The 12,162-nt window shown below is 47.0% G+C and overlaps 1 protein-coding gene across 1 annotated transcript in view; it reads right to left on the reverse strand.

The window, feature by feature from the left end:
• Positions 1-12,162, reverse strand: part of LOC118979417 (uncharacterized) — a 23,961-nt gene continuing 11,799 nt past the window's right edge. Inside the window, exons 3-6 of the mRNA XM_037035460.1 lie at positions 9,322-9,451; positions 3,060-3,128; positions 864-1,055; positions 1-222 (exon numbers count right to left, since the gene is read on the reverse strand). Coding sequence (XP_036891355.1) covers positions 55-222; positions 864-1,055; positions 3,060-3,128; positions 9,322-9,451 — 559 coding nt within the window. The 3' untranslated portion in view covers positions 1-54. The remainder of the gene's footprint in view (positions 223-863; positions 1,056-3,059; positions 3,129-9,321; positions 9,452-12,162) is intronic.

Genomic DNA, 12,162 nt, shown 5'->3' on the forward strand with positions numbered 1-12,162 from the left:
TTCAGGAAATTTGGGTCCTCTTTGCTCATGTAGAAAGGGTCGTACTCTTTCAGATCATAATGCTGTAAAAACACGTTGCCCTGTTGAGGGAAACAGGCCACATGTAAGCGCCACAGGCTCTGTCAGTGCAGTGCGTGGCAGGACTTCAGAGTCACACACACAGCCCGTCCCCACGCTGCTCCGTGGCATCAGGAACACATGAGGAGGGCAGGCAGACCACGTCTGAAATTAAGTTCCATGTATCACTAAATGTTGGAGTGAAGAAAAGGTCTACTTAAAACTTGCAAGATTTCACCCTGGCTGGTATGGCTCAATGGATTAAGTGCTGGCCTGCAAACCAAAGGGTTGCTGGTTCAATTCCCAGTCAGGGCACGGCACATGCCTGGGTTGCCCACCAGGTTCCCAGTTGTGGGTGTATGAAAAGCAAACACACACTGATGTTTCTCTCCCTCTCTTTCTCCCTCCCACTCTCTCTAAAAAGAAATAAATAAATAAAAATTGCAAGGTTTCAATAAAAATTTGAGCATAAAACTTACACACACACACACACACACACACACACACAGATATCTCCTGATCCTAGAGTCCAGCATTTAAAATTGGTGTATAAAAGTCATAATTATGTGGGAACAACAAAGAAAACTGATTCTGATGTACACATTTACATCCAGAACCAGCCCTCTTCCCTCTGCCCGTCCCACTCGCCCTGATCCCACTCATCCTGATCCCACTCGCCCTGGATTTAAGAGTGGTGTGTGCTGCCGCAGAGGAGAGGCCGCCCACGTATGGAGCGGGGAGGGGCCGGCTGCCTGGGTGATTCTAAAGAGACAGAACCAGAGTTTCAAACTGGCTGAAACAGGTACCTTTCGATTTACATATTTTAAAAAACTATCTGATTCCTCTTGTCTCCTTTTTTTAATCTTCTTATGGGAACAAACTTTTTCTATGATTTTCTTCTGGAGAGGATCTGCCACGTGGTCAACCCATCTTTTATGTAACAGCTCTTTTCTTCTCTCATTCAAGAAGTCATGTTGGTGCAAACACTTATCCAGCTCCTAGTAAACAGTGACAGAAAAGGCACACATTATCTGAAATCTTTCTTGCTCTAAAATGTCAACTTCATGTACATTCCTAAGAACAACCCACAGAGTCGTTCCTTAGTGCCACCATTTACTGGGCTTCCACTGTGGGACATACACTGCACTGGGGAAAAGGGACACGTGGGTCAGCCGGACAAATGCCTGCCCTCCCTGGGGAGACAGACCACACAACAAGTACATGTAATTAAAACCAGCGACTCAGACACAGGTACTGGGGCACCGACATTCGCTGCAGCGAATTCACAACAGCCACAAGGTGGAATGGAAGCCACCCACCAACAGAGGAACGCATACACAGAATGTGGCCCATACATGCAGGGAATAATACACAGCCTTGAAAAAGGAATGGGATTCTGACACGTGCTGCCACATGGATGAACCTTGAGAGCAATATGCTACGTGAAGTGAGCGAGAAAAGGGCCAGTATCGTAGGATTCCACTTATATGGTAGAGATAGAAAGTGAATTAGAGGTTACCAGAGACTTGGGGAGGGAAGAAAGGGGAGTTATTGCTTGTCGAGTACAAAGTTTCATCTCTCAGTTAGGGAGATGAAAAAGTTGGGGAAATAGCGGTGATGATTGTACAGCATGCAAATGTAATTAATGTCACTGAATTGTACAATTAAAATGGTAAAAAAATAGCAAATTTTATGCTCTATGTATTTTACGTCAATGGAAAAGATGATTACATTTTTACAAAACTAATCCCAAAGTGGGGGACATTTGAGATAGGCCTTAAAAAATGAAGCGTTATCTAGGAGAGGATAGATGACAGATGATGCGGAAGAAGAACATTCTATGGGGAAAAGGAGACAAAAGCAAAGGGACAGAAGTGCCCCCGGACCTAGTCCAAAGGGCGTGCAAAGAAAACGCCTGGGTTAGGCCAAACCATTCTCACCAAAACTTCTTAGCAACCACCACCCAGCAAATGAAATCATGCAACTATTAGGATCAATGACATAAAATTCAAAATGAAAAAAAAGACCCTAAAACTCCCTACTTTGTGGGGGTTATACCTCCATAACTTCAGATCTTAGCACATTTCAACCTTTCTTTATGCACAGTTCCTTTCCTTTTTTTAACAATGGCAAAGTCTTAAAAACAAAAGAAGGTTAAGACCTGGCCAGATAGCTCCATTGGTTGGAGCATCGTCCCATACACCAAAAGATTGTGGGTTCGATCCCCAGTCGGGGCACATACAGGAAGGCAACCAATTGATATTTCTCTCCCTCTTCCTCTCTCCCTAAAATCATTACTCTTCAGATGAGAATTTTAAAAAACCAAACGAACAGGTTACCTACTCCAGCGTTCAGTGCACGTCACAGGGAAATGCACCTCCCTGGTCTTACGATTGAACCCGTCCTGCCTTGAACCCGTCCTGCCGTAGTTAACGCCTTGTTCTTTCCTGGGTGCACCTGAGGAGTGACTGGTCCCTATGTTCCAAGAAGAGGTCCTAAAGCTCTTAACACTACTGAGCAAATACGTCAAAGCCCCACTAAGATGAAGGGATGAGTGAGAAGGAAAACACTGCTGAGGCGTCTGGGAAAGGGTCCCCACCAAGAACAGGAGAAGAGGAAGCCACTAAAACAACCTCAGAGGCCTCTTTAGCTTAATCCTACAGGTGAATGGGGGGGTTTAAATTCTACTTTCTATATTTTCCAAAATTGTTATAATGATGAACTATGTGTAACATTAAAAAAAATTAATTGAAACACATTGTGGAGTCTGCCCTGGCTGGTGTAGCTCAGTGGATTGAGTGTGGGCCTGCGAACCGTGGTTCAATTCCCAGTCAGGGCACACGCCTGGGTTGCAGGCCAGCTCCTGGCAGGGGCCAGTTCCCAGCAGGGGATGCACAAGAAGCAACCATACATTGATGTTTCTCTTCCTCTCTCCTTCCCTTCCCCTCTAAAAATAAATAAATAAATATTTTTTAAAAACACATTGTGGAGTCAATTCTTACCTTAATTATATAATTTTCTCTATACAATATTAATTGAACAGCTGCGCTATTATCTTCTTTAGCCAATGCCTAAAATGACAGAATGAAATTTTGAGCAAGTCAACTCTGAAAAATCACACTATTAACACTATCTGGACTTAGATTTTATGTGACAGCCATGTCTCTGGGAAATTCTATGTAAATCCAGTTTTTACACCTATTGAAAGAGCATCTGAATCTTTCCGCTTTGAATTAAGCTCATTCTAGGACAAAAAATAATTCACAGTAGACACTACAAGTCCTTACAAGGCCAAACGACTTTCCCGGAGTCCCACAGTAGGCATACCCCATCTTTTTTCACATCCTACAAAATGCTTTTACTTTTATGAGTTGGAATACAATCAGGCCTCTGTGTTTGAATTCAGTTAGTCATTGGTAAATTCTGTTTAAACTCATTGTCATTATAGCTATCAAATATTAATAATAAATATTTTCATATGGAAGTCACATTTTCAGATTTTAAAGCAATATAATCTTCAGGATATAATTCATCATATTATTTTTGCATTTTCATAACAAATTTTCCACAATTAAATATCTAACAAACTATAAGAGGTTGATTTCTAGGACGTATATGAGTGCAATGAATATCATTAAATTGTACACTTAAAAATGGTTAAAAATAGCCCTGGTTGGTGTAGCTCAGTGGATTGAGCACGGGCCTGTGAAGCAAAGGGTCACCGGTTCAATTCCCAGTCAGGGCACATGCCTGAGTTTCCAGTGAGGTCCCCAGTTGGGGGCGTGTGAGAGGCAATCACACATTGATGCTTCTCTCCCTCTCTTTCTCCTTCCCTTCCCCTCTCTCTAAAAATGAAATAAAATCTAGAAAACAATTTTTAAATGGTCAAAAATAGCAAATGTTATGAGGTGATATGTGTGTACATTATATGTAATGTATAATACGTAATATATACACATGTATACATAATATAAAAAATGTATATAATATATTTTTTACCACAATAGAAAAATGATTTTTTAAAAACATTTTCAAAGTGGGAGACATTTGGGATGGGACTTTGAAATGCTCTCACAATTACACAAAAATAAAATATTCTTGAATTCACTGTCCTTGAATTCACAGCCTCAATCCCACTACCCTGTTTCCAGAACAGATGAGCGTAACCTCAGAACCCAAGACTGAAACCTTCCCCATTAGCGCTGAAGAGAATTCAGGCTCCTGGGAGTTAAGCAACAACCAGAAGCCTAGGAAATCCTGCATGAGGCCAGAATTTAAACTCGAATGTATCAAACTCTATATTCATTTTCTTTGCTCTTTCTGCCTCGCAGAGTCGCTATTCCTGGCAAACATGTTCTTCTCAAAACCAAGATGGCTACTGAATTAATGACCTGCACAAAAATATAAAAACCAACAACCTGGAGACACTGGAGACTGACCAAAGGCAAGGAGAAACGGGAGGGGTGGTCAGCACTGCAGAGAAAGAGAACAGCAAGTTCTCAGTTGGGTGTGGACTGCCGTCCAAGAGCCGGCTGCAGTCAGGGCCACAGGGGTTGGCTCCAACTCAGAGACACACTCCGTTTCACAGGCTCAAGAACTAGAAGACAGTCCAGGGCAAGCACAGCAGCTGGAAAGGGAGAGGAGAGATGCCTGACGGAAGAAAGCCATGGCGGGGATGCCACGAATTGTGGGGATAAAATCTGAGCAAACCTCGGTTAGATCCCTGAACTACGTATGTAGCAGGCAGGCAGACTCCACACAGCCCATCTACAGCTAACAAGGAGTGAACAGTGATTTTCATCTGCTGTCAACTGCAGGAAAGGCAAAGTGTTGGGCGGAGGCCAGCCAAGCTAACTGCTGCTCAAACAGAAGCTGAGTATTCTCCAGAGAAATCTAACAGAAGCCAGACTCTTTACAATGCATCCTGTAGGAGGTCTCAAATACAGTCTAGCCCCGAGCCCCGGCTGGTGTAGCTCAGTGGATTGAGCGCAGGCCTGCGAACCAAGGGATCGCGGTTCAATTCCCAGTCAGGGCACATGCCTGGGTTGCAGGCCAGTTCCCGGTGGGGATACATGAGAAGCAACCATACATTGATGTTTCTCTCCCTCTCTCCTTCCCTTCCCCTGTAAAGATAAATAAATAAAATCTTAAAATAAATAAATAAAATAAAATACAGTCTAGCCCTGGCTGCTGTGGCTCAGTAGATTGAACATCCACCTGTGAACCAAAGGGCTGCTGATTCAATTCCCAGTCAGGGCACAGGCCTAGGTTGTGGGCCAGGCCCCCAGTAGGGGGAGCATGAGAGGCAACCACACATTGATGTTTCTCTCCTTCTCTTTCTCCCTCCCTTCCCCTCTCTAAAAGTAAATAAAAATAATAATAAAAAAAAATAATCTAGAAGTGCCACACACACACCAGAAAAATGTGGCCCATACTTTAGAAGAGGTGACCAATGGAGACCAACTCCAAGATGGCCCATGTGTTGAAATTAACAGACAAGGACTTCCGGTCAACGATTACAGCTGTGCTTGAGAAGTTAAAGAAAATGTCCTCGTAACGAATGGATGGAAAATCTGAGCAAAGAAATATAGACTATAAAAAAAAAACAAGTGGAAAATACATTCTTAAATTTAACAAAGTTCAACGGGCTTAATAGCAGATTGGAACTAACATAAGAAGGGTCTGTGAACTTTAACATAGATCACCAGAAATTACCCAATCTGAAAAACAGAGAGAAAGGACTGGAAAATAATGAATGTAGCGGCAGCAACAACTTTTGAGACAATGGCCAAAGGTTCAACAAGTGGGAAACTGGATCCTCGAAGTGACCAGTAAAAGGATGGAGCAGAAACACCAAAGAAATGGCTGGGATGAGAACTTCCACTTTTAGACAAGATAGGGTAACAAAGAACTTTATCTTTTTAAAAATACATATTTATTGATTATACCATTACAGTTGTTCTATTCTCCCCTCTTCATTCCCCTCCACCCTGCACACCCCTCCCCCACCCTTCCCCCCCTTTAGTTTATGACGACGTGTCTCAGGTTCTTTAGATTCTGTATTTCCCATACTATTCTTGCCCTCCCCCCTATCTATTTTTTACCTACCGTCTATGCTACTTATTTTCTGTACCTTCTCCCCCCTTCTCCTCCTCCCACTCCCCTGTTGCTAACCCTCCATGTGATCTTCATTTCTATGGTTCCACTCCTGATCTAGCTGTCCTCTTAGTTTGCTTTTCTTTTAGGTGTGGTTGTTGATAACTGTGAGTTTGCTGTCCTTTCACTGTTCATATTTTTTATCTTTTTTCTTAGATAAGTCCCTTTAGCATTTCATATCATAAGGGCTTGGTGATGATGAACTCCTTGAACTTGCCCTTATCTGAGAAGCACTTTATCTGTCCTTCCATTCTAAATGAGTTTTGCTGGATAAAGCAATCTTGGCTGTAGGTCTTTGGATTTCATGACTTGGAATACTTCTTTCCAGCCCCTTCTTGCCTGTAAGGTCTCTTTTGAGAAATCCACTGACAGTCTGATGGGTACTCCTTTGTAGGTGACTGTCCCCTTATCTCTTGCTGCTTCTAGGATTCTCTCCTTCATTTTAGTCTCGGCTAATGTAATTATGATGTGCCTTGGTGTGTTCCTTCTCGGGTCCGACTTGTTTGGGACTCTCTGAGCTTCCTGGATTTCCCGGAAGTCCATTTCCTTTGCCAGACTGGGGAAGTTCTCCTTTATTATTCGTTCAAATAAGTTTTCCACTTGTGGCTGTTTCTTTCCCCCTTCTGGTACCCCTATAATTCGGATGTTGGAACGTTTAAAGATGTCCTGGAGGTTCCTAAGCCTCTCCTCATTTTTTTTGAATTCTCATTTCTTCATTCCTTTCTGGTGGGATGTTTTGTTCTTCCTTCTGGTCCATTCCATTGATTTGAGTCCCAGTTTCCTTTCCATTGCTATTGGTTCCCTGTGCATCTCCCTTCATTTCAATTAGTTTAGCCTTCATATGTTCCTCTAATTTTTGACTATAATCAACCAGTTCTGTGAGCATCCTGATAAATAGTGTCTTAAATTGGGCTTCTGAGAGGCTGGCAATCTGTTGGTCGCTTAGAGTTATTGGCTCTGGGACTTTGAGTTCTTTTTGCGCCATCTTTTGGGCTGTTCGTGCCTGTTAAGTAGCAGGATTGGAGCCCTAAAGTGTTCACTAGAGCAGGGCAACTCAATCGCTGGGTTGTGACGTTGTATGTGGGGGCGGGGTCAAAGAGGAACAATTGTGTCCCCTCTGCCACCTGCCGCAAGGCCCCCACCGGCAGCCGCTACCGACACCAGGCCCACGTGTTTCATTCCACTGCATGCGAGTGTGCCACCGCTGTCAGCCCTCCACCACTGGGTTCGCCCCCTGGGGCCTGCATGGTCCGTCTCACTGTGCACGAATGTGCGACTGCGGTCAGTCTGCCCCACACCCTAACTGGGTCCAGGCTGCCTGCGAGCCTAGGTCGGGGGATGTGTCCTGCCCGATCCTGCCCCGCTGCTGGCTCCGCCCCTCTTACTGGTCCTGGTTGAACGGTTGGTTGTTGTCTGACTTCCGTATAATTCAATTTTCTGTTCTTTGGCTACATCTTTGTTCAAACTTGGTTGTGGGAGAAGGCATAGTGTTTCCACCTATGCCTCCATCTTGGCGGAAGTCCCAAAGAACTTTATCTCAAAAAAAAAAAACCTGAAACGTTGGACATCAGGCAATGAAGGACAGTGTCCCCTGAGAAACAGAAAACAAAGTGAGCCCTGTAATTGCTCGGTTTTGTACCTAGAAAGAATTTCCTGACTGGCACGGAGAGATGGGTATCAGGTGAAACCCAGCCATCTCCCTGAAGTGGGAGGAAAGCTAGGAGTCTGGGGGAGGCCAAGGCAGATAGTTTGTAGGGCTGAGTGCCAGAGGGAGGAGAGTTACACTGAGAAAGAGCTTTGGGGATCTGGAGAGGGTCCCCCTTGATTCTTCAGCTGATGCTGGACGCCATATGCATGTGGAGAAACTAGCCAATGAAACGCTCCACCAAGAAGCCCCTGGAAGGAGGAGGGGAAACAACCCCTAGAGGTCACACAGCCCCAGGGGTTATTTCTTCCACGTCAGCCAGAGTGGAAAGTCCTGTGGTCAGAGCATGGAGTTGAGTACTTGGAGGGGTTTTGTGTAAGCGGTGGTGCAAAACTGGCCACTCACTAGATGCCACTGTGGTCCTGCCTACAAGGCGTGGAGGCAAGGCCTGAAAGAATCGGGGTGTGTCCGACCCACTGAGCCACAGCCCAGACCAAGCTCAGGAACATTTACGGGAAATCAGAGATATCCAGCACTCAACAAGGTAAAATTCACAATGCCTGGCATCCAATAAAAAAGATCACCAGGCATACAAAGACACAGAAAAATTTGGCGAATAATAAAGAGGAAAATCAATCAAACCTGTCCCAGAAATAACACAGGTGATACATGTATTAGACCAGGACATTAAAATAATTCTTATACCTGTCAGTCATAAATTCAGGAAACTAGAGGGAACAGCAGACATTTTGAGACAGGGAAGATAGAAGAAAAGACCCAAATAGAATTTGTCCTGAAGAAAATTACAATGTCTCAGATGAAAAATTCACCAGACAGGCTCATCAGCAGATTCAATGTTGCAGAAGGTAGCAAACTTAAAACTGCAGCAACGGAAGCTGTCCAAGCGGAGAAGTCTGCAAAAGATTGACAGTGTCCGTGGGTGATGGGAGGATTTCAAGCAGGCTGTGATACATGTAATTGTATTTATGAAAAAAGGGGAGGGAATAGAAAAAACATTTGAAAAAATAATGGTTGAAATGTTTTCCGGATTTGTTAGGAACTGTAAACCCACAGAGTGGGGAGGGATTTCCAGGGTTCAAGATGGACACGTGGGGAGAAGGGACTCCGTTCACTGTCTTGATTGTGGTGACGGTTTCACGTGTGAATACGTGGCGCGACTCACCAAACTGTGCACTCTAAGTGCATGCAGTTTATTGCGTGTGTAACAATTAATTTCCTAACATTAGGAAACAACGTGAAGAAAAAGACAAATTACAATCTTTAAAAAAACACAACACATATAAATCTGGGTGATGCAGCTCATTCTGCCTTAAGAAGCTAGAAGAGGAGGAGCAAACCCAAAGTTAATACAAAGAAAGGTATAATAACGAGAGAATGAAACAAAACTTTAAAAGAAGTGCCCGGGTCACCAAGCGCGTACCTCAGCCCCGCACCGCACGCACCTGCATGAGCGCGAGGGGCTGGGGTTCCAGCCACTCCTTCGAGCTCTTGATCTTGGGAAGCTTGTCTGTTGCACAATCGTCACCGTTCAAGTTTTCCATTGCGGATCGCAGTAACGAGCCCCTGGGAAGACTGAAAATGCGGCGCGTTTAGTAGTGCGGCTTCACCCCCGGGTTCTGCGCGTTGGTCAGCAAACCATCCTCGTGACCACGGGTGGACGCGGAGCAGCTTCTGACCCTCAGCCGGTGGACCGGCCAGGTGCGCGCCCCCCGTGAGCCGCGCGGGGAGGCGACGGCCGCTCCGGGCCCGCAGCCCCTTCCGGAGTCTGGCAGGGCTTCCCGCGCCCCGCTGCGCGGGGCCGACCCCACGACCCAGCCCCCCAGGCAACGGCCTCCGAAGGTGAGGACGTTTCGCGTCCCGCGTCTCCCGGGCGCCCGGGCAACGACGAGTCCGCGCGGCACGGAAGCGGTCGAAGGACCCCCTGGTAGTGCTGCCTCGGGTGGGCAGGCCCCAGCTCGCGGACCGAGGTGGAGGGCTTCTCGGTGACCAGCAGCTGTCGCAGCCAATCGCTGGCACGTCGCCTTCCCCAAGTCCCGCACACCCGAGCCCGGCGCTGGGCGCCCGTCCGCCGACCCTCCCGGCGGCCCCGCCGCGCTTCCCCAAGTGCCTCGCGCCCCCCCCCCCGCGGCCGCAGCTCTGCTGTGAGCCCCCCGCGTGGTCCCCGCCTCGCTCCGGGGAGCCCCACCGCCCAGCCCACCCGTGAGCCGGACGCGGCGACGTGAGTGGCGGGAAAGGGGCAGTGTTTGCGGAGGTCGCCCGCTGAGGCCCGGGAAGACCTGCGGACTTGGGCGGAGAGGGTCTCTGCAGGCAGCTTCCAAAGGTGTGCGGCGTCTCCGGGGCGCTGCCTGCGGGAAGGGGCCGGCAGGACTCACGGCCGCACCGCCCGGGTGGGCCGTGTTCACAGAGTCCGCCGGTTCTCCGTCCCCGACAGAGCTGCTGCTTGGTCTTTCTGAATCCAGACGATTCCGAAGCGACCCGCCGACGCAGCTAGAAGATTACGCGGTGCGCCCGTCCACACTCCCTGCTGGGCCGGCCCTGTGCGAGCCGGGGTGCCCGAGATTTTACTCTCGCCTTTGAGTTTTGGTGGACTCCGGGCGACGGACTGGCACCTCCACTGTCCGCCTTTTCAGGGAACACATGCTCACCCTAAACCTGTGCAGCGTCTCCTGGGCAGATCTGTGCCCGCGGCCCTTTAGAAAGCTCGCCAGAGCGGACCGCCCGCGCCGCAGCCTTGCTCCGAGCCCAGGCAGAGCTCGGCGTCCACTTGCCCGCGGGCTCCAAGCGGGGGACTGAGCAGCCCTCACCGAACGCCGGGGCGCAGCTGTGTGTCGTCACCAGGGTTCATTGTAGGAAAAGCGGGGCATAGAGTTCTAAAATTTCCAAAACAAGCCTGGGCGTAAGAGCTTTAAACAAACTTTTTTGCGTGTAATGAGCCATAGTAAGCATTTTAGGTTTCCAGGCCACAGGAAAGCAGCCATGGAAACACAGTGAAAGACTGGGTGTGACTATATTCCAATAAAACTTTATTTATGGACACTGAAATTTTAATCCTATGCAAATTTTACACATCACACCATATTATTCTTTTGATCCCCCCCACTCCACTACTTAAAAGTGTAAAAACCATTCTTAGCTGTAGGCACACAAAAACTGGTGGTGGGTCAATCTGGCCAGCCTGCCACAGTTCGCTGACCCCGGCGGGAGACGGCCGGTGATGCCCCAACACTTGTGAATGGACCCGCCAAGGTTTCGCAAGGCCGGACAGGAGGACTGTATTTCAAGGAAAAGGACTACAATGTGTCCCCGCAGACAATTCTTAATGCTAAGAATGTGAGTACTGAGGATTTGAAGACAGCTGGGTAAAGACCCTAAGAAAAGAATCTGGCTTCAATTTTCTGCGTCTCTTCCGATCCCACCTGCGAAGCAGACTAAGCCCTTTACTGCAACAGCAACGTTTGAGACAGCGGGCTCCATCAGGAGAGCACGTGGGAAAGAAAGTGCTAACAGAGAGCCTGGTTCTGAGAAACGTTTGCTCCAGAACCTATCAGCTACACCTCGCCTGTCTCTCTCCACTACAGTGCCTCCTTCATATTCTACAGGCTCCTTAAAAAAAAAGGTGATGAGGGATAGAGCAAAAAGAAAGAACAGGGACAACAGTGTGGTGATTGCTGGGGGGCAGGGGAGGACAGTGGAGGTGGAAGAGGGTGTAGGTGGGATAGATGGTAATGGAAAAAATACAATAAAATTTTTTAAAAAAAGAAAAAAGTGATATCACCCCAGGCCTCTTCAGACTTCTCTCGACCTTCCGTTGCCTATATGAAATTAGGGGCATGAAATCACATTTACTGGAAGCCCTATATTATGAATTAGGCACAGTTTATCCACATTATAAACTAAGTAGCCCCATTTTACAGATGAGGAAACTGAGGCTAAGTGAGGTTCAATAACTCTTCCATAGTCACATAGCAGAAAATGGACGTGCTGGGATCCACCCCAGAGCCATCCAGTTCCAAAGTGCATTGTCCTTCTCATTGGGATAGGGGTATAGTACAGTCAACTGGGGAACTTCTTCAAAATACCCATGCTATTATCGCAACAGTCTGAACATTTCTGACTACAGACAACTAATTTAGTGGAACAGAGTGAAGAGTCCAAAAGCAAATGTACGAAAAGACGGAAATCAGGAAATGGTGAAAAATACAGCTGGAACATAACTGCTAGTCCTGTGATGAGAACCAAGAGGAAGGCATTCAGTTTTATTCTTACCCAGGACATCACTGGCA

This window comes from Sturnira hondurensis, unplaced genomic scaffold (genome assembly GCF_014824575.4).
Source record: "Sturnira hondurensis isolate 20B ecotype Veracruz unplaced genomic scaffold, ASM1482457v3 Scaffold0022319, whole genome shotgun sequence".
Lineage (NCBI taxonomy): Eukaryota > Metazoa > Chordata > Mammalia > Chiroptera > Phyllostomidae > Sturnira > Sturnira hondurensis.